Below are 23,205 nucleotides of genomic sequence, written 5' to 3'. Positions count from 1 at the left end.
CCGTGACATTGTGAGTCGTACCATCTTTCTCAGGGAGATGGCTGAGAAGTGGAAGTGAGCTCAGCTTATATAATCTCATTTAAATTTCCCTGTGTTGGAGAACATTGACATTTCTCAGTCCTGAAAAATAGGGATCAAATACCCTAAAGTGATTCTGATTTTTAAATGTAGTATTTACAGATGATCGTTTCAGTTGTGTGAACCTAATGTTTATACTCAAAGTTCTGCAAAATAGGCACTTCTGCTTGTACTGTGGGCACTTCTTTTCTGCTGGAAAATCCATGACTCTTACAAGTCATTGGCTAATAATGAGCAATGGGAAGCCTGTGATCACAGCCTCAGGTGTCTCCTTTCCTATCCTTACCATAAAAATCACTTCTAAAGAGTCTTCTCACATCTAGAGAAGAAAAGATTGCTTTTCATCTCAAAAATAATCATTCTTTTCTTATAGTCAGAAGCAAATAGTTGTCTGTGTGTTTGGGTGTCTGTGCCTCTTTCCCACCTGTTTCATAATTTAAAAAAATACATATTCCATGGAAATTGATGGGAAGCTGAGTGAATTTATGTCTAATCACAACAAGCCCAACTACTATTTCCAGGAATGTGCATTTAGTGTTCTAAGCGAGTAACTTGGGGGGGGTGTTTATTACTGTTAGTAACAACTGTTTACTTTTGCAGTGGCTATTTTTAATATAGGCAGGTCTTTCTTAATTGTTAACTTAGTGTGTGTCAGACATCTCAGCAGATACTATATTTAATGTAGTTCTATAAGATAAGTGGGAGTGTTGTTTCACAGATGAGGAAACCAAGGGATCAGAATGACCTAACTTTTTAAGGCAGCCACTGGTGTGTGTGTCCTTAAGTATCACAGCACCATCTGTCTCCTGGGGGTGCTGGCGAACTTCAGAAAGGGAGCTTGATATTAACAAACTTACAGGGACTTTGCTGCCCCTGTAAACTGAAAGTTGTGTGGCCAACACTTTTACAGGATCATGTTGAATCAAAGCATAGAATTTAAAAAAAACCTTGGAGATAGCTCAGGCCTCATACAGTTGTAACTAACTGCATGTAACCTGCATATGCTGCTGTATACTGGGGATATTATCCAATACAGTCCAGATGGCGCAGAAAGATACACCCCATGATAAATAAGACTAAATCATGTGCATTTCAGAATGGGTTTTACCTTCAGTATCTTGTTTGAAGTTTGTTGAAGTTGTTAGTAACAAACCCACAAATATGGAGAGCTCATTGTATGGTAGTCATGCTTGGTCTAGAACTTTTAGGTAGATTTTGAAAGACAGCAAGTGGGTTGGGGATTTAGCTCAGTGGTAGAGCGCTTGCCTAGCAAGCGCAAGGCCCTGGGTTCGGTCCCCAGCTCTGTAAAAAAAAGAAAAAAAAAAAAAAAAAAGAAAGACAGCAAGTGACCGCTTACCTTCTCCTGGCTTCTTGTTTGCCTCTTAGGATATTTTTCTAGTTGAACCATTTTCAGTGAATTTAAAAAGAGAAAACAACCCACAAACTGAATTTACTTGCTGCAGACTAAGCAGTTTTACTAAGAGGTTCGTTAGGGTGGAAGTTATGTTTGGGAAAGTTGAAGCTGTAGTGCATAGTAACGTTATTTAAGCTTGTTATTCAACGCACTTAGCAGAAACTGGCTATCATGCTCTGTGCTTTTACAGTGGAAGATTTTAATGCCTTGTCAATGTACTAGTTTTACTATATGAATTCTTAGGGGCAGTAGCTTGCCACTGTAATATGTCTGTTAATTTCAAGTGTCACATAAGGCAAGAATATCTGACTGCTTAATAAAAAGGTGAAAAGTACATATTTTTCTCCTATAGTGTGATAAGTTTGTAGGTAAGAAATTTACAGTTGTAAATTTTATCTTGCCAAGTTTATATAGGTGCTAAATCAGTTAGGACTGACACTAAAGAAAACTCAAGCTTTATTGATCTGCTATTAAGAGGAAATAAAAACTACACCAAAATTTAGCCAAAACTAAAATGTCTAACCTACTTTACAGCAAAACTTATATATTAAGGATAAAATTGATGTTTAGGTCAGCATTAGACATGAATTATGTTAATATAAAAATCATTCCTCTGAAAGTCTCTACCGTATAGTTTGAGTGGTAGGGTTATAAATTATATATACATATATATATATGTATATATAATGCATTTAATGCATATACTACATATAGACATACACACAATACACACAAGTATAAATTTTTTTTTGAACTTGTAGTTTATTTTTTATCATTCTGGCTTCCGAACTCTGCAATGGCATTTAGCTTTCATTTTGCTTTTTATACTTTTTCTTAAATTACTAATCCATGCTCATGGTCCAAAATTCAAATAAATATCTTTAGCATTCTGATGAAGTCTGTGGTCATATTCTCTAGGTTTTTTTTCTCTTTGCACTGCTGTGGATATACTCTATCTCAGTATTTTTAAATGTGTTATATAAAATGTACACAGTTACAGAAAAAAATGCCAATTATTTCGATGTGTAAGTTGCTATAAAATGCTTAGGAGTACGGGGGAAAACCAATTATACCGACGTATGTTACAATTGAGTTAAATACAATATTGACTGTCACAACTTAAGTGCTGCCTTTTGTATCATTACTTTTTTTTTTTAATTTATACCTTGGACATGTGTCTGTGAATGTATGCCATGTGCATGTGGTTGCCTATGGAAGCCGGAAAGTATTAGAATCTCTGTAATTGGAGTTAGGGGTGGTTCTGTGTCACCATGTGGGTGCTGGGATTGAACCCTGGGCCTCTACAAGAGCAGCAAGAACTAAGACATCTCTCTACAAGCACCCCACCCACATTTTTGTTTTTTGTTTTTGTTTTTGTTTTTTTTCCAAGATAGGGTTTCCCTTCGTAACCCTGGCTGCCCTAGAACTCATGCTGTAGACCAGATTGGTTTTGAACACAGAGCTCCACCTGCCTCTGTCTTCTGAATTACATTTCTGGGTAGTAGTTATTGTAAAAGTTTTATTACATCATATTTATTACATTGTATAGTTTTAAATTATTTTTGTATTGATCAACACTTAGGCCCTTTCTGTCTATTTATGATTTCAAATGTTACTGTGATGAGTAACCTTTCCTATGTATGAGGTTTTATGTAAAGTACATGTTTTAACAACAAATTGAAACTTTAGAATGGTGCTAATCAAGTGAACTATATTGTAGTTGGTTGTGCTAAAATCATTCATCACTCCTAAAAGTGTAATCTTAACATGGAAATGAAGAGTTAGAGAGGTGGGTAGCCAGTCCGTAAGAGCACTTGCTGTTTTTGCAGAGGACCTGGATTTGGTTCCAAGCATGGTAGCTCACAAAAGTTCTAGAGGATGCAACACCTGGCCTCCACAGACACTAGACAGTCATGTGGGGTGTGTGTGTGTGTGTGTGTGTGTGTGTGTGTGTGTGTATTTATGCTATAAAAAAATGAATGGACTTTGTATGTATGTTTACACATAAATAAACATAAATACTTGATACGTATGTATATATATGGTTTAGAGTAATAAACCTGGGACCCAAGTACCCATTATTTTTAATCCATTGTCATATTCTCATACTTTTTAAAGAAAAGCCTTTTTGTGTATTTTATTTTTACTTATGTGTATGTGTGTGTATATGTGTGTGGGGGCCAGAGGAGGCCAGAAAAAGGCATTGGATACACTGTAGCTGCACTTACAGGTTGTGAGCCACCGTGTGGGTGCTGGGAATTGAACCTGGATCTTCTGAAAAAGTAGGGACTGCTCTTAATGCCTGAGCCGTCTTTCCAACCTCATATTCTTACTTTTGTCTACTTACTATTTTGACTAGTGATAATTGTTCCCCCTTTGCTGCAGAGTTTTATTATTTTTAATTACAAATCTTTATACAGTGTTTTGATCGTGTTTTTCCCCTCTTCTCACTCCTCGAAGATTCTCCCCACTTCCCTGTCCACATTACATATTTTTCTTCTTTTCAAAAACTCCCAATAAAATGAAAATCAAAACAAGCAGAAGACTGATTGGCCACTTATTCCTGGGTATGGGGCCTGCCCTGGAGTGTGGATAATACGTACGTATGTACATACATACATACATACATACATACATACATACATACATACATACATACATATGTACATACATACATACATATCCATCCACGGCATTCAGTTGGAGAAAACTGATTTTTCCCGTTGCCAATTGATATCAATTGCAGATAGCTTCTTGGTTAGTGGTAGGAGTCTGCTTCTCCATCTTTGTGCTGGGGGTACCTGTCTCGCTTGAATCTGTGCAGGCCCAGTGCGGGCTGCCACTGTGGGTTCATGTGTGCATTGATCCTGCTGAAGACACTGTTGGAGTGAGTGTCTTCACCTCTAGCTCTTACAGTCTTTCTGCCTCTTCCACATAGATCCCTGAGCCTTAAAAAGGCTTTAAATGAAGACATCCCATTCAGGACTCTGACAATTGTCCAGTTGTGGGTCTCTGTTAATTCCCATCTACTGCAAGAAGAAGCTTCTGTGATGTGGGTTGAGTAAGGTACTGATCTCTTGATAGCCTGCAGAGTACCTTCCTGTACCCTGATGCTAGTCAGTAGGGGCGAGGCTTTAGTTAGGCACCAGCTGGACTTTGTGTTTAGTGATGTCCAAGTGTTGTCTTCAGCAACAGAGCAATCAGGTTGTGATGAGCAAACAAGGAGAGCCTTGGCAGCTACCTGTGATATTTTGGGGTGGGGTGGGAGTCTTTGGGATCCCTTTGGCCAATGACTCAACCCATTCCTGTTTCATTTGTTGAAATAAGGTCTATCTTAGGCAGTCTCCCTATTATTTTATTCCTCTTCCCTTTGTGGGAAGGGGTTTCAAGATAAGGTTTCTCTGTGTAATCCTAGCTGTTCTGCAATTCACTTTGTGGTCCAGGCTATCCTCAACTTGGAGATCCACCTGCTTCTGCTTCCTATGTGCTGAGATTAAAGGTATATGCTACTGCTGGAGAGATGGCTCAGTGTTTAAGAGCACTGACTGCTCTTCCAGAGATCCTGAGTTCAATTCCCAGGAACCACATGGTGACTTACAACCATCTGTAATGAGATCTGATGTCCTCTTCTGGTGTGTCTGAAGACAGCTACAGTGTACTCAATACAGTAACTAAATAAATATTTTTTTTTAAAAGTACATGCTACCACTGGCCAGTCCCTTAATTTTTTTATAGTAAACTCCATATCATATATCTTTCTGCTTTTACTAATACTAATAAAATAGAATTGAGTCTAGGGTACTTGTTGAGTAGACAAGTGATCTACCACTAAGTCCTGATTTTTATTTTGAAACAGGATATGTGATACCTCAGTCTGGCCTTGAACTGTAGCCTAGGCAGGCCTTAAACTTGACATCTTTCTGTTTCTGAAATTACCAGCCTGTAAGACTAGGCCAGTCTTAATGTTTAGCTCTAGGGGTAAAAACCAAAACTCTGAAAACCTACGTGGTATATAAGGAAACGATGCTGCTGCTGCCATTGTTGGGTAGAAATTCTGAAGGAAAGTAAAAGAATAATTTTTTTCTTTATTAACTTGAGTATTTCTTATTTACATTTTGATTGTTATTCCCTTTCCCGGTTTCCGGGCCAACATCCCCCTCCCCTTCTATATGGGTGTTCCCCTCCCCATCCTCCCCCCCATTGCCGCCCTCCCCCCAACAATCTAGTTCACTGGGGGTTCAGTCTTAGCAGGACCAAGGGCTTCCCCTTCCACTGGTGCTAAAAGAATAATTTGAATATAATTTTGGGCTTGTAGTTTGGCTTCAGCTTCTGGATGGACTCTTCTATTATCTGACTGGTCTGTTTTATGGGCCAGCAGAGGCTTCAGTAGTAGGGTAGTCAGTCTGTAGGAATGGGCTACTCTTACCTTGTTTTAAGGTTACATTAAAGCTAGGTTGTTTTAGTCTAAATGTACAGTCTAGCTGGGCAGAAAGGAAAAGGCTCCATTGATGTGGGCAAAATTAAGATCTGGGTCAGGCAAACCACAACAGTTGGTGTGTTTCAGTTTTATTTTATTTTATTTTATTTTTTCGGAGCTGGGGACCGAACCCAGGGCCTTGCGCTTGCTAGGCAAGTGCTCTACCACTGAGCTAAATCCCCATCCCCCAGTTATATTTTTATATTAAGACCACTACTGCCTGAGCCTAGGGCCTTGCAGATGCTAGGCTAGTGCTCTGCTGTTGAACTGGTGTTTGACTTGTATTTATTACATAAGGTTTCGTGACAATGGGCATGTTGGCATTATAGCACATCGATTGCACTCTGACCTAAATTACACGCTGCTTTCATTCATCTAACACACTGTGTTCCTGGTTACCTTCTTCTGATTACATGAGTTGCACAGTCTATGCCCCACTGTCTTCTTCCTGTTTGGTTTCTTGGCTCACTTTGTTAGCTCAGCATCTCCATTTCTTTTTTCTTTTAAAAAAAAGGTACATGAATAGGAGGTGGGAGTCATTTTCTTCTGTGGTATAGCCACCAAGATTCCCTGTGTTCCAGCAAATAACCCACCGCACCCTCCATGATGATGCAAACAATTCTAATTAAACTCAGTGCGTCACAAAACAGACAAAAAGTAGGAGGGAGATTGGGAAGAACAGCTTACTCACTGGGAGTGGGAGATAAGAGAGGGCAGTGGAGTGAAAATGTCAGAGTAAGTGAATAAGTGTACAGAAATGGCGTTTGAGACTTGGTAGTTAAGCAGTATTATACCTATCATTTGGTATTTCTTGAGAAAGTGGAAGCCATTCTGCGGTCAGCTTCTGTTGTAGCCGTTCATAAGTCTTCATTCAGTCATGGTAATGACTTGTTTTCCCCTTCCATGTTTTATTCCCCTGTGCTGGTGCTTATTGAGCTTTTTATAATTTCATTTATTTATGGTTATCAAATAATTCTTTTTCCCTTATAATTCTTAACTATTTAACTGTTCTCCACTGTTGGTCTTATAAGGGTGGTAGCCAGCATTACAACCACAGACTGTAGTGACTCCAGAAAGTTCCCTGGGATAACTTTGTTAAAAAAAGTTAGTCTCCTGTGTGGTGGTTTCTTTTGGCAATTCTTTTGAGGGGTTTGATGATCCATGCAAAACCAAAACCCCCTTTGTGTTGGTACAGTGTCACTGGAGTGCTGTGCTCATAACTCTTGAGACCACCAGTCTTCTATTATTTTTATTTACTTATTTTTAGTTTTGATACAGACTTGGGGCAGAGCAGACTGACATTCACCTCTGGTGTACTTCAGACACAGGACTTTGCTTGAACCTGGGTAGCATGGTGTCTGATGAGCTGAGAGACTGAGGACGAATGAAGAAAGTTACATTTAGGTTACTTCCAAGCCAACCTGGGGAAGACTGGGATCATGGCAGCTCAAATCCATCACTTCTGACAAGTCTATTAGTATTCATTCATTCATTTTTTTCTTCATTTGTATTTCTTTGGCTAATTTTATTGGGAAAGTTTCATCTATTTCTAGTCTTTTAGATATTAATTTTAGTTTGAAGGTGTATTTTTGTTTTCTTTTTGCCTTTTGAATATTTTTTGTTTTTGTTTTGTGTAGTCCTGGCTGTCCTAGGACTTGCTCTGTAGACCAGGCTGGCCTTGAACAGAGAAATCTGCCTGCCTCTGTCTGGGGTTAAAGGTGAGCACCATTACCACCTGACTGGATGGTCTTTTTCTTATACTTCCTGTAATTGTTTTCTTATACTTCCTGTAATTGTTTTATGTGCATGTAAAATATTATCTCTTTAGGGATGTTGGGGGGGGTACTGTGAGAGAGAGAGAGAGAGAGAGAGAGAGAGAGAGAGAGAGAGAGAGAGCGAGCGAGCGAGCAAGGCTGCATACACTTCTCTGCCTGTTTCCTCTAGGATTGTTATTTTATTTTTGAACTCGGGATAGCAGTTCCAGTAGCTTGAGGTAGGAGAGGAAATTGAGGAATATAGCATAGCGCCTTTAATTAAGTTTCCTTTAATTTACCCCTCCTACTGCAGTCCTACAGGTGCTGCCAGCCTGATCTGCCTTGATCCAGTTACCATTTGTCCTTCTGCCTTCTCGTGTTCTTTTTATACTAGTGTATTTTGGTCACTTTGTACTATAGTTCTTTTTGTTTTTGTTTTTGTTTTTTTAGTATAGTTCTTAATAATTTAATAAATAAATTTGAGAGAGAGAGTGAGTGTGTGTGTGTGTGTACGTGTACGTGTACATGTACATGAGTGCAGCTGACTACAGAGGCAAGAAGAGGGCTTTGGATCCCCTGAAGCTGAAATTACAGGTGGTTGTAAACCACCCCACATGCTGGGTACCAAATTTCAGTCCTTTGGGTAATGAATGCTCTTAATTGCTGACTACCTCTTCAGCACTGTGAAGGTTGAATATAAAGGGTAATACACGTGGAGATAGCACATTGCCTGATAGTAACTACTTAGTAACCTTTAGGTAAGAGCTCATACTTGTAATTTCAGAGGCTGAGGCAGGTACATGGCCAAAATGAGACCTATCTCAAACAAGAAAACAAAAAAAAGTGGAAACAGATAGTATTCATGAGATATGAGGCTGAGGTTCTCATTTTTAAAATCATAAAGTGTGCTTTCTCTGGTGTTCACCTGTCCTCATTCTCCTGTCGGGATGTTGGGTTTGTAACTTAGGTGTGCACTCTGTCTATTGTAATAGTGTTTCCATTCTAACATGGTGCTTGAAGGAAGAGGAAATGCAGGGGGCTAGAGCTAGGCTAGCAGTCATGCTTTGTCCACTAGTTACTACCGTGGCATTGAACTTGCTTTTATTCCAGTTTCTTTGGGAAGGGAAGCATTGGTGTCAGTCATTTGAGTGTGATGATCATGTGGTAGTTATTTCCAAACAAGTCACCAGTTTCAAGTTTTTCTTCATGTGTATGCAATTGGTGTGCACCTGATTGAGCTGGGAAGAGTTGAGGGTAGACACAGCTATTGAGTCAAGGACTGTAACTTAGAGCGCATGCTCCAGGCAGGTTAGGTCTCTACTCTTGTGATGGATTACTGTGATGTGAATGTGAATGGTTCAGCTTGTGCAGTCTAAATTTGTTTTTCCTTATGGTAACATTGAAAGGATGAGCTTGGAGCTCTTCTTGTTGGGTATGCTTCATGTACTCATCTGCTGGCGCTTCCAAATTCATAGCACCTGAAGCTGCTAATGACAAGTTGTCACCTGTCCATCACTTGCATGCCAGACTGTTGGATTATTACTAAAACACCTCTTTACTTTGCAATTAAGGAAATTGATGCTTATAGGGAGTTTTAGTCACTTAAATCCCTATTCAAAAAAGTTTCACACTACTAATTATTAAAGGAATTGTCAAATAGGGACTACAACTGGGTTTGGGCCCAGGACCCCTCTCCCCACCCCTATACACACTTTGTAATATTTCCTCCTAGTCCATCAGAGATTGGTAGATCTGGGATTGCTGTGATGTTACCAGGAAAGCTGTAGTAGTGAGGGCAGGGCCTGGGAAACAAAGTTGATGTTGTAGCATTGCTCACAGCCACAGGATGAGAGGTGAGTAGATACATCAGACTAGTTCCTTTTTCTTTTTCTTTTTTTAAATATATTTTATATATGTGTGTACACTGTCAACATCTTCAGACACACCAGAAGAGGGCATCAGAACCTATTACAGATAGTTGTGAGCCACCATGTGGTTGCTGGGAATTGAACTCAGGACCTCTGGAAGAACAGTCAGTGTTCTTAACCACTGAGCCATCTCTGTAGCCCTACAGTTTCTTTTTCTGTCTATTTTGATCTTTAATTTGGTGTTTGACTTCGGTATTCATTATATTCCTCATTAATTAATAGTTCAGCTCCATATTACATTCTAGCCATTAATTTATCAAGGCAAAAAAAATATAGACTATGAGGTCATCAGTGTTGGGTTTCTGTTCTGGGAGGGATAAAGTGATTTCCTTTTACTGGCTGGCTACCCAGAAGTATTTAGTAGACATGATGAAGAGAGGAGAGGAGAGCAGGATGTATGATAGTTCTTTCCTCTTTTCAAAATCATAACATACTCAGTACAATCTCAAGACATACAGCAATACCTCAGATATTTGCAGACTAGAAAGCCATGTGTCTCAGTTAGGGTTTTACTGCTGTAAGCAGACACCATATCAAAGGGAACTCTTATAACAGACAACATGTAATTGGGGCTGGCTTACAGGTTCAGAGGTTCAGTCCATTATCATCAAGGCGGGGAGCATGGCAGCATCCCAGCAGGAGCTCATAGTTCTACATCTTCATCTGAAGGCTACTGTGAGGAGGCTCACTTCCAGGCAGCTAGGGCGAGGGTCTTAAAGGCCACCCACATCCATAGTGACACACCTACTCCAACAAGTCCACACCTCCTAATAGTGCCACTCCCGGGACCAAGCATATACAAACCATCACACCATGAAACCATACAAATAGTTTTAGGTTTTTTGTTTGTTTTTTATTTAAAAGATGTAAAGGAAGGGGTAGAAAGGTAAGAGTACCTGAGTTCAGTCCCAGCATCCACTATTTGTGTGTTTCACCAGCTCCAGGAGGAATCAGTATCTCTGCCTTTGGTGGGCACCGCATTCATGTGCACATAACCTGTGCACATAACCCACGCACAAGCGTGCGCACGCATATATTTTTTAAAGGATTAAAGTTTATAATTCTGGAACCATTCCAGATCAACAAGGACATGCAAGGTCTGTAATAAAAATGCCTATAGGTTTGTCCCTGGTAACGTGTACATTCGTCGTGGACTGACAGTGGAAAAGGCTTTGTGTCTGTCGGTTCATCTAGGTCCAGCAGTGATAGGTGCCGCAGTACCTACCCATCTGACGAGGAGGAAGAGGAGGCTCAGAAAATGTTATGTTCTCAGAGTTAGACAAAATGAATGGCAAAGCTGGGGTTCTAGTGTGGAGAATGTGGCTGTAGATAGGAGTTGAGCCAGTATGTCCCACATGGTATTGGAAAACTGGCGTTGTTGATAGAAGTCAGGTTTTTAGTCAGGCATATCTGTCAGCATGGCACTGGGATGGTTGAGGCTCATCTGACTTCGACTACCTAATCTTTTTGAGGCCAGCTTAGACTACAAGAGACCTTGGCTCCAAAAAAAGGTACTGCTTTTACAAAATGACAAGTACTATGAAAAATGTGATTTCCGTAGATATATAATTACTGTCAAATGCAGTAAACATTTCCAATGTTTATTTTACATTTCAGTAACTTAAGATCCCTATAGATGATCACAGGTATGTAAACCAGCAGTAAGTAACGTGTACAGGTCACACTTGGGGTTACTGTTTTGAGTCTATATTAGTGCCAGGAAAGCCATGTGCTGAACTAACTTCAAATGAAGATTGAAAGAGAAGTCAGTTCTTTGTGGGATGGAAATAGTAAACAGAAATAATGGGCTTGGAGGGCTAATTCTCACTTCTAGAAGAGACAGTATAAATGCCTGTTCGCATTGCAAGTTGGTGACAGTTTGAATATTTAAAACCTTACACCAGGTTTTAAGCACATCAGGATTTTGTGAACTGACAAAAAATTGATATGATGGAGATCTTAAAATTTCATCACATTAGAGAAAACAGCTGCGGGAAACACTTAGCCAAATAACATTAGGACTGTGACACATTGATAGTATTGCTGACATGTGATAGCTTTTATAGAATTATTGAAAAGGCTTGAGTTTTTGTACCTAGTTGTTTGGTTTCACGGATTTGTCCTTTCTTTTACAACTTTCCACTGTTGGTAGAGCAGCTTACAAAGCCTGGGATCCCTAAAAGTACAATATTGAACATTGTATTTGACCCATATGATGATCTAAAACCAGGATACCCTTTGCATTTGAACTGACCATATCTTTCTCTTCCCTTACTTGCCAATGATATTTAATCTCTTTGACCTGCTAGTTAGTGGCTTTCACTGCTTACTCAATAACTGAGGTGTACTTTTAGCTTGACATCTGAGGCCTTCATGGTCACTGCAATATATCACCCAAATTCTAAATCACCTCCACTTTCAGGGACTATGATCTTGTAGATCACACAGCACCGTCCTATGGTTTTATTCTTTCTTAAGGTCTGCCCTTGTGAAATGCACTTATATATTGTGACCTTTCAAGGGAGGCTGTGGATTTTGGCTGAAAAGATGTGTTATATTATTTTGAGAATATCCATCTATTAAGGTAGTCCTTTTTTCCAAATGATTCACTTTACCTTTACTTTTTTTTTTTTTTTTTTTACAAAACCACCTTTTTTTTTATGATTTACTATTTAAATTTTATATGCATTGGTATTTTGCCTCCATGAATGTCTGTGTGAGGGTTGGATCCCTGGAACTTGAGTTGTACATGGTTGTAAGCTGCCATGTGGGTGCTAGAATTTGAACCTGGACCTTCTGGAAGAACAGCTAATGCAATATTCTTTACCCCTGAATCATCTCTCCAGCCTTGGATACATTTGTTTTTGAGACAGGGCTTCACAGAGTGGCACAGACTGATCTCAGAATGGCTGAGCAGCATAGACTGGCTTGGAACCTTGAGTCTCGTTTTAGCCTCCCAAGTCTTTCAGTTACAGTTGTGAGCCACCATGCCCCTTTAAATAAGTTTATTTTTAAACATTATATAAATGTAACAGTTCAATCATCAGTACTCTGTAGGAAGCAAACTTAAAAATAAGTTTGTGTTTAGCTGCATGTTGTGGTATGTAATTTTAATCCCAGCATGCAGGATGCAGAAGTAGACAGACACATCTTCCAGTCCAGCCAGGGCTACCCTGCCTCTAAATAAATAAATAAATAAATAAATAAATAAATAAATAAATAAATAAATGGCTGGAAAGATGATTTTTGTGGTAAGGAACACTGGCAGCTCTGCCAGACAACCTTGGTTTGGTTCCCAGCACCCACTCTGCCAAATGTAATTGTAGTTCTAGTGGATCTGATGTGGCTGTTGCAAACATGCAGTTCACATACATATGGTACACATACATATGTGCAGGCAAAACAATTGTACACATAAATCTAAAAGCATTAGTTGGATAATTTGTATCTCAGTGCTAATTGTGGTTAAGTCTTTGCCTGGTAACTGTAGTCTGAGTTGTCTTTAGACTTAAAAATCTTTTGTTTTAGTCACTTAAATTCTTGACCATGTAATATTTGATTAATTGGTAGATCATGAGCTTAATACAGAGACTCAAGATTATATCCTTTCTGAAAAGTGCAGTTTTATTTTTGGAGGCTGTTAGACTATAGATGTCTCAACACTATCAAGATTTGTTTTTTAGTATTTCTTTAGACTCATAATGCCATGACTTTTATTCCTAAGATACAACGTAGTTGTGGTTTAATCTGAAAGCTGAAAGGGACTCTGACTATATGGACTTGAGTTTCCCTAACACTGTGGCCTTTGAGACTGTGTCCTCTGTAAACTGCCCAGAGTCACTATGAACCCGAGTCACCATAGGACCAAGGATCTGTCTATACATGGCTTCCTGTGGCTCACTTTTCTGCCTAGTGCATTCTGTCTAGTGCATTGTTAGCAAGTCTACCCCCCTATTTCCTCTCTTCAGAACGAACCATGGAGCCCCACTGTCTGCACAGCACTGTGATTTGAAGCTAATCAGGGAGAACATGCTCTTTGGTGATTATGCTCTGTTTGAAGACCTAAATTGGTAATGAGAACATGTTAAGAATGACTTTATTAAGTAGTTGACTACATGTAAATTTTAGGGCCTTAGTTAGTCTATATAAATGTTTACATTTATTCAATTACTAAGTTCATAATTTATGGTTAAGCACCATGGCCATTGGTAATCTACTTGTGAGCAAAATCAAACATAGTTGATGCCAAATTATTTCTCTGTATTTTTATGTTTGTTTATGGGTATGGGGGTGGCATGAATGTCAAGAGAACTCGTAGGATCCTTCTACCATGTGGATACCCAGGGATTGAAGTCAGGTTTATAGACTTGGCAGTGAACACATTTACCCACCAAGTTATCTGACCAGCCTCTTTACTTATTTTTAAAATGGTGTCTGTCTTTGTTAGTGTGTGTGTCTATTGTGTTTGTGCATGTGATGGTGTGTACCCATACCTGTTTAACCCAGGCTCAAAGCTAACTGGCTCGTGAGCTTTTGAGTGGTTCTTCTATCTCATCCTAGAAATACTGGAGTCAAAGATGCTTGCACCATGTCTGACTTTTCTGTGAGTTTCAGGGATAGAACTTTGAACATCAGGTTTGGGTTTGTAGTACCTGGCCCATGAATAATTTTTATGGATGCAGAGAATAAAGCTTTGAACATTTTACAGGCTGCTTTTTTTTTTTTAATTTTAAGTATGCTTTAAATTGAGTGGTTACTTTTAGTTTGAAGTCTTGTAGCACACCCATCACTTGTCATGGGTCAGTTTAAAGCTGATAGTTGGGCTGGGAGACTTATTCGAGTTCTATTTAAGACATACAAGGCAAAGCTTTAGGTTGATGTCTAGACCTGAAGAGTCTAAATTATATAAACATATTAGAAATGGAAGCAGAGAGATGGCTGAGCATTTAAGAGCCCTAGTTACTGTTCTTCTAGAGGAGCCTGTTCTGACCTTTAGTAAGCATTGCACTCTGGGATACACAGATAAATGTGCAGGCAAAGCACTCATACATATAAGAATAAATCTTTAAAAATTGTTTTAAACCTGATAACCAAATAGAGTTGACGTGTGTGTGGGGTGGTGTTCGCACACTCTGTTCTAGCATTTGCTTTAGCTTCTAATGCCTTTCTTTGGTTATTAAGATGAGTTTATAGCAGGCTGAGGAAAGAGCAAGGGGAAAGGTGGTAAATACTTTCAAGTATTCCCAGGCTCCCTTTCATAGTTTTTAGGTGACTATTAGGCTTTACCGAAAAGAAGACTGAAGTTCAGGTCAGTGTCTACCTTCTTTCATTATTGCCTGCTGAGAATTCAAACAGCTGTTCTTTCAAGCAAGGAGTCTTACATGAAGTTACCAAGGACCTCTGTATTGCTGGCTTGATCACTTAAAAAATGACTTTTTTATTTTTTACCGTTTCCATGTAGTTGTTAAACTTGTCAGAGTACAGCTTTAAACCTCTTCCAGTTCTACCTCAGTAACACAGAGCGTGTCTTTAGTGTTGGTGAACCTGGGAGTAGAACATGCAGCTCTGTGCATGCAGCTTTGTGCGTGCTGGACATACGCTTTACTCTTGACTTACGCCATCAGCTCTTATATAAATGTTGGATCGTTGAACTGTGCATATTCTTTGATGATTTAAAAAATGTGCAAATAGGAGGGTAATGTACATTTTATAACATCACTTTTAAATTTGAGAAACCTTTTTGTTATGAAGAGGTAGAGTAGCCTGATTCTGCTAGAGGTTGCTCTGTAGTGTGTCATGTGAAATCAACTGTTCTCATTTGTTGGATTAAATTTGTTTATGGCATTGTTGTCGTGGTTATATTTAAAAACTTAAAATCCTACTTTATATTATTTTCCATTAGGAAACCACCCCTACCACTAATCCCCCACCTGCGGAAGAGGAAAAAACAGAGTCTAATCAGGAGGTTGCTAACCCAGAGCACTATATTAAACACCCTCTACAGAACAGGTAAACTTTCTGCTGAGTAGTTTTCTGACTTAGGTAATAAGGATGTGGTGAACAAGATAGGTTTACAGAGAAAGAAAAGTTAGGTATGACTGGTTTCAGATATGCTCAGTTGTCAGCCTGTAGAGGATTATTATTAAAGCAGAAGGAACACCACTGAAGGCACAGGACAGAGTGGAGGGCTGTGGGGATCAGGAACATGGCTCATTCAAGGTTTCAAATATATGTCTACAAATACTTTTTTGTGTTAGTTATTTTTTAGATTTGTTTTTATGTGTATGGGTGGTGTTTGGCCTGCATCTATGATTGTGTACCCGTATGTGTACAGTGGCTGTGGAGGCCAGAAGAGAGCGTTAGAGCCTCTGGAACTAGTTAGAGATAATTTTCTGTACCACCATGTAGGTGTTGGGAATTGTATATGGGTTGTCTGCAAGAGTAGCCAGAGCTCGCTCTCTCTGAGTCACCTGTCCAGCTCCTCTTACTTTTAATTACATTTACATTGTCGTATAACAAAATCTATTTTTGTCTTTAAAAAATAGGCATTTTAGAGCCTGGTGTGGCAGCACGTGCCTTTAATCCTAGCACTGAGGGAGGCAGTGGTCTTTGAGTTAAAGGCCAGCCTGGTCTGTAAAGAGAGTTATTTAAGCGCTTGCCTAGCAAGTACAAGGCCCTGGGCTCGGTCCTCAGCTCCGGAAAAAAAAAAAAAAAAAAAGAGAGAGTGAATGAGTTATTTATTTTTGTGTCTATGCGTATAAACAATGTGAAGGTTTCATGTGCCATAGCACAAACTTGAGGTCACAGGACAAACCAAAGCTGGCTTTTGCACGGGTTCTAGTAGTCCCAACTCAGAGTTAACCAGGCTCCCACTGCAAGTGCTTTTGCCTGTCCTGTGCTGTTTATTTGGTTCCATTTTCCTCTTTTAAGCTAAAATTAGTTTATTAAATAAGTGGCCAGCACTACCCTGGCTAATCCTCAGCACCACTGCACCTCTCCAAGTCTGACTACCTTAGTGCCTTAAGTAAGTAGAACCCGTGTGTGTGTGTGTGTGTGTGTGTGTGTGTGTGTGTGTGTGTGTGTGTGTGTGTGTGTGTGCGTGCGCGTGTGTGATATAGCCTCATGTTCTTAGACTTTGTCCTTGTTATACCATGTTAGATTAATTTGATTAATTTCCCATTGTATGTCAGTTCCACTTTTTACACCATTTTCCTACTAATGGGCACTTGTACTTTCTGACTGGTAAATAATTCAGCCATGAATGTGGGTGAACAACTGTTTATATGCTGGCTTTTATTTTCAGGTGGGCACTCTGGTTTTTTAAAAATGATAAAAGCAAAACTTGGCAAGCAAACCTTCGATTGATCTCTAAGTTTGATACTGTTGAAGACTTTTGGGCGTAAGTAATTTTAAGATACTTAGACTTTTAAGTTGTATACTTTTTTTTTTTTTATCTTACATCATTCACAAACTGAAAGATGAGTATCTCCTCACAAATGTTTGAGTTGGTAATTATGCTTCACATCGTGCATTGATGAGTATATAAAAAAGCCCACCACCCTTACAAACAGCAAACACATTCATTATAGTAAACCTTTAGGTACGTAGGTACGATTACTCTGTATTCTTCATCTTCCCATGAAATTCCTCTTTTATTATCCTAGAATTTGATAGCTTTTTTTGGTTTTCTTTCTCTTGTGCAGTTGCCTAAATAAATATATTTGTGTCATACTGAGTACTAGAGAGACTCATTAAACAGTCCCATTTCTGCAAACAGTTTTTAGTATAATATTTGGAATTTCCCTGCTCAGGGTATCAAAAATTGAAGTTAACTAAAATCGACTTTCAGAGATTAAAACTCAGAGGAATATCAAGGCAATGATAGTATCTGTGATCTTAGTTCATTAATTTTATTGTAATTTATCAAAGAGTAATCAATGTTTTTTAGGTTTTTAGTTTAGGAAGAAGTTAACTTGGATCATAAATTTTTCAAGACAGAATATAAACAAAAGTTTGTTCCGAGAAGTGTGTGTTTGTTTGAGACAGGATGTTAACTGAATTGTTGGTAATATCCTGGCATTCTAGAACTTGGGATCTCCCGCCGCTTTTACCTACTAAGGCATAGCAGGTAAACACTGCCCATGCCTAAGATGTTTTGAAATTGTTTATCGTAAAACAGTAGTTTTTGTTTTGTTTTGTTTTTTCCAAGGATCAAATTCAGGACCTTGAACATGATAGGCAAGTGCTGTACCATTGAGAGGCATCCTAGCTCATCCAAAGTTGATTTGTCTTGAATTTTTTAGAGAACATACAGGGAAATACTGTTTGAGAATATGAGAGGCAAAAGTTGAAGGGGAGTTTTGAGTTACCTTGAAGTTACTATTCTGTGTTCATATTAGGCTCATACATGCTGAATTTAGGGCTTAGCATTTTCATATAATTCTGAGTCTATATTTTTCTCACATAGACTAGATTGTAGTGGTTAAATTCATAGCTGTATATTTTTTAAGGACACAATCAGTATCCAGTGTTTCCAATGCCTGTACAGATATTTGCTTATTATAACATATTTGGTATTCATTGCATCATTGAAAAAGGCAACATATAGAAAGAATAAAACTGCTGAATTCACTTTTTTCTAACATTGTTTTGTTTTTCATGAAACATATTTCAGCTTTTCTAGAATGAATAGAGGTAGCTGTCTAAATTGGACTTCTTGAAAGGATCAAGTGGTTTTGTACTCTCAATGTGTTTACTATAAGACTTTTTAATAACTCTGAAGTGTTTTTTACACACAAATTAGTTCTCCAGTCTCTTGCAAAGGAAAAAGAAAGGGTTTAAACCCCATGTCCACTCACAATGTGCACTTAGTCTGCACTGCTTGGCCTCTACCTGTTTATCCAAGCTTGGCTCCAGGACTCTGATGGGGCACAGCCCTACCCTCTGGTTAGTGTGAGCAAAAGCCCTGGGAACTGGGACTGAGAGATTGGGAAGGACCATTTACCTTTCTGGACAGATTAGGCCACTTCCTGCTTTCTCACTCCTTTCTAGAAGATTTTATAGAAACAATTCTTTAGTCCTTTTGCTTTAGTCCATGTAATCCTAAGATTCTTAAGGTCATTAGATACCATATGCTATCTTATTCAAGGTGGATTATACTGTGTAATGTGGTAAGAAAGATGTAGAATTCTTCTCAAAATTGTCTGAAATATTCTAGACAAAGTAAGCACAGGAAAACTGGCCTCATGTAATGCCGTTCAAGGTTTGTAACTAAGATAAACTCTGCTCTCTGGAGGTGGGCAAATAGTCATCAATGTGTAATTCAGTTTTACTGCAAGAGATAAGTGATACAGCCTTCTTCTGCCTTTAAGAAGTGGATGCGAAATATCTCAAAAACCATTCCATGGTTTAAGTATTTGGGAATTAGCACAGGAACACACACAGATCCACCTGTTGGTGTAGCCTGTGATGCTGGCATGTGCCTGAGCTCCCCACACTCCGGTGCTGACTGATAGGAACCATTTCGAGTTGGAGAACCACTGCTGTGTTCACACTTGGACACTTGCAGAGGTGATGATGTTGATTGGGCCACGCAGTACTGATGGTTTGTTTTAATTTTCTTAAGCACACATGGACGCATTGCATTAACAAATGATATTTTTGCTAGACTAGTCATTTGGGATAGTTGTTTGTATTAGTTTACATTATAAATTCTTTGAATGTAATCATTATTTAGACCCGTTTTGTTCATTTCAGAAATTAACTACGTAGAATGAAAAAAGAAAAACAAATCTACATACTTTTGTTTTTTTTGTATTTTCCAAATGTGTGTGTATGTCTGTGTAAGCACCCAAACCCTGCATTACATATTATGTTTTTAATTATTATTTTCTTTTACCTAGTCTATACAACCATATCCAGTTGTCTAGTAATTTAATGCCTGGCTGTGACTACTCACTTTTTAAGGTATGCCTAATCGATGATTGTTTATATTTATTACAGGACCAGACCATTCAGGTATTTGTAAAAACTGGCCACAAATTCAGGCAGTTGACTTTACCAGGCTTGAATACAGTGCTCTGTGGTATGACTTAGTTACTCATGGGAACATCCTGGGATTGACTTTGAGCCTTGCTAATTCCGTGCAGCCCTTCCTGGATATACTTGAATAGACTGACTTCGTCAGCTAATTTTAAACCCATGAGATATTTATAAACAGACCTTTGTCAGGTGCCTAGGATAGGACATTAATTAGCTCATATTACATAGTTTCTAATGGAGCTTCTAAAAGGTTTCTGCTGGGGAACTTTCAGAACCTTTAGGTGACATGAAGCCATGCAGTTGATGTCGCTGACCTTGAGAGTTCAGTGAGGCGGTGGGACACTGTAGTTACGTGCCTCTGGCATGTAGTCCTTGTGTATGTTTAAAAGCTGTGCCAATGGCAGGGTACAGGGAATGAAAGAAAGGTTGTCAATGTTGCTTGCTGATTCTAATGTTGTGTCTCAAACTAAGTAACACTATTGTCTAATGCTGTGTTCTTATCCTGCAGGATGGTATTGAGCCTATGTGGGAAGATGAGAAAAACAAACGGGGAGGACGATGGCTAATTACATTGAACAAGCAGCAGAGACGAAGTGACCTCGATCGCTTTTGGCTAGAGACAGTAAGGCCTTAAAATGAAAAAACAGCTGTAGGATGTAGTCTCCTTTCTCTTACTAAAAGCACCTGTTCTAAAGAAGGCCTTGGGCTCATGTGGGATCACATACACTAAAACCAGAACAAAATAGAAATTAGTGTGGTCCTTGTGCAAGGATGGTATGTAAATTCCTGAAGCATTTTGGTTTTTTGACATAATTGGAAGGTATGTTAAGGAAAACAAGCCAGACTTGGGAAGAGTAATATGGTATGTCTTCTCTCATATGTGGAGTGTAGGTTTTAAATACATATGTATGTTTGCTTACATAATCTATATATAGGACAGAGAAGACATGTACTAGGAAGTAGAAGATGGACCAGATGGGATAAGACAAAGAGAAGCACCGAGGAGATGGTGAATCGGATATGGCAGGGAGCCTGAGAATAGGTTAGGAGAGCAAGAGTCTGTAAATGCCATGATGAAACCCACACCTTTATACTAACCGGAAGTACAGAGTGGAAATACATTTAAATAGGAAGGGAGGTTCTTAGTGTGTATAGGTGTGACCTTTCCTGTTGAATAACAGTCACCAGCCTGAGCTAAGCTGGTGTTGCAGCTCAGGATCCTGCTGCCTCAAACCTTTTGATTGCTGGGATTATAGGCATGTGCTATTTGGCAAATAATTTTTATCCATCCTGTACATATCATATACATATGATGAATGATCCAGTAAATGATTTCTATCATTCTACGAGTCAGATAAAAAATGGGACAGCAGCAGGTGAATCTCTATGAGTTTGAGGCCAGCCTGGTCTATAGAGAGTACCAAGTCAGCCAGGGATAGACAAAGAAACCCTGTCTCAAAACCAAAAAAAAAAAAAAAAAGTGGATGACATTAACTTTACCTCTACCATCAGGTCTCCCCTCTTATTTCATTCACTAATCAAAAATAATAGGATTTTATACTTTGTGATCAATGTAAAGTTTTTACAACCCATTTATAGCACTGCTGTAATGAAAAATTATTAAAAATTGAAATTAGTGGAGCAAGTAATAAAATTATTGGTTAATATTATTTAAAACTAAATGTGTTATGATACACTTTAGCACTTTGGTTTTATGAGCTACACTATGAAATCATAGGCATATTCTGTGGTCAGGTTCTAGATCATAATTTTGGGACTGAAGTTCCAAATTAAATGCCCCCCCCCTTTTTTTTTTAACCACTCTACTCGATACCTGATTTACAGTTAGCACTTATTAAGTGAATAAGTACTTATATGGATCAGTAGCTTTTTTTTTCTTTTTAAAGATTTCTTTTTTAAATTTTATTGACAAGTACACTGTAGCAATCTTCAGACATAACAGAAGAGGGCATTTGATCCCATTACACATGGCTTTGAGCCACCATGTGGATGCTGGGAATTGAACTCCTCTGGAAGAGCAGCCAGTGCTCTTAACTTCTGAGCCATCTCTCCAGCCCGATCAGTAACATTTTAAAGCAAAGATTTAAAGCAAAGATTTAATCATGTTTTGGAGGAGAGTATGAATAACCATTTTGGAAGGCCATAGGTGTCCCTCAGCCTTTGTAATGCTGCAAACCTTTAAATAGTTGCTTGTGTTGTGGTGACCCTTAACCATAAAGTTGTTTTTGTTGCTACTTCATAACAAATTTTGCTACTGTTCTGAATTGTAATATAAATACCTGTGTTTTCCAGTGGTCCTAGGCAGCCCCTTTAGAAAGATCATTCAACCCCCACAGGGGGTGTGATCTCCATTTTGGGTGCTGCTGCCAAAGGAAAAGGGCCATTTCAGTTTTGTAGGCTGAGGAAAACTGTGATGGATTGTGGAGCTGAGTGTATTTAATGCCATTGAACTCTACCTCGAAACTGTTAGAAGATGGCAGTTATGGACGCATAAATATGTTTGTCATTGTGATAATTATTTGTCAACAACCTAAGCTGCTGAGATCACTTTTATGTGTGCCCAATTTGCAGAAAGAGTTAAAACAATTGAATTTTATTTTATTTTTTAAGCCAAGGGAAAAATAATATACAAGTAAAATATAGACATTTTAAAAGTTCTTGGAGCTGGATGGCTCAACAGTTAAGAGCACTGACTGCTTTTAACCAAACGAGATGATTGATGGTCAGTTCTCAGTACCCACATGGCAGCTCACAACTGTCTGTAATTTGAGTTCCAGGTAACCTGACACCCTCACACAGACACACATGCAGGCAGAATACCAATATACACAACAAGAAACACATTGGGCTTTGTTGTTTTTTATTTATTTTTTAAAAGTCAGTTTGTAAACTGCTCTGTGATTCTTTAGGTACGGGTGCTTGTTTCCAAGTCTGACTACCTGAGTTTAATTCCCAGAACCCACTGCTCTCTTACCTCCATTGGTTTGCCACAACATTGTGTGTCCTGTCTTCACAACAAAACGCAGTCAGATCTTACTCACTTGCTTTCTAGTGTCTAGATCAGGATGGCTTCAGACTTGCCAATGCTGCCTCTTCCTGACCAATGTCAGATGTCAGTCGTTGATCAGAATTAGTTTAGTTTTATAACTATCCCTAAGAGTCCTGTGCTTTCTTCTTAGTTGTTGATGATCTATATGGTCAACGTAATTTGCTATTTTTGTTTTATTTTTAGCTGCTGTGCCTTATTGGAGAATCTTTTGATGACTACAGTGATGACGTGTGTGGAGCTGTTGTCAATGTTAGAGCTAAAGGTGATAAGATAGCAATATGGACGACTGAATGTGAAAACAGAGATGCAGTCACACACATAGGGTGCGTTGTGCTCCCCTCCTTGCTTCCTTGACTATTTATTAACTAAATGTAGACGTCCTTTACGTACATAGCTTTAGACAGTTGGATTTATAAACTTGTTATTTTCTTTGTAAATGTTTT

The 23,205-nt window shown here is 38.7% G+C and overlaps 1 protein-coding gene across 1 annotated transcript in view; it reads left to right on the top strand.

The window, feature by feature from the left end:
• Eif4e (eukaryotic translation initiation factor 4E) overlaps positions 1-23,205 on the top strand; it is a 30,976-nt gene that overhangs the window by 4,654 nt on the left and 3,117 nt on the right. Inside the window, exons 2-6 of the mRNA XM_032897254.1 lie at positions 15,554-15,660; positions 16,955-17,050; positions 19,554-19,617; positions 20,201-20,314; positions 22,946-23,085. Of these exons, the coding sequence (XP_032753145.1) occupies positions 15,554-15,660; positions 16,955-17,050; positions 19,554-19,617; positions 20,201-20,314; positions 22,946-23,085 (521 nt within the window). The remainder of the gene's footprint in view (positions 1-15,553; positions 15,661-16,954; positions 17,051-19,553; positions 19,618-20,200; positions 20,315-22,945; positions 23,086-23,205) is intronic.

This window comes from Rattus rattus, chromosome 3 (genome assembly GCF_011064425.1).
Source record: "Rattus rattus isolate New Zealand chromosome 3, Rrattus_CSIRO_v1, whole genome shotgun sequence".
Lineage (NCBI taxonomy): Eukaryota > Metazoa > Chordata > Mammalia > Rodentia > Muridae > Rattus > Rattus rattus.
Note: the sequence above shows the minus strand (reverse complement) of the source record. Positions and strands in the feature narration are given on the sequence as shown.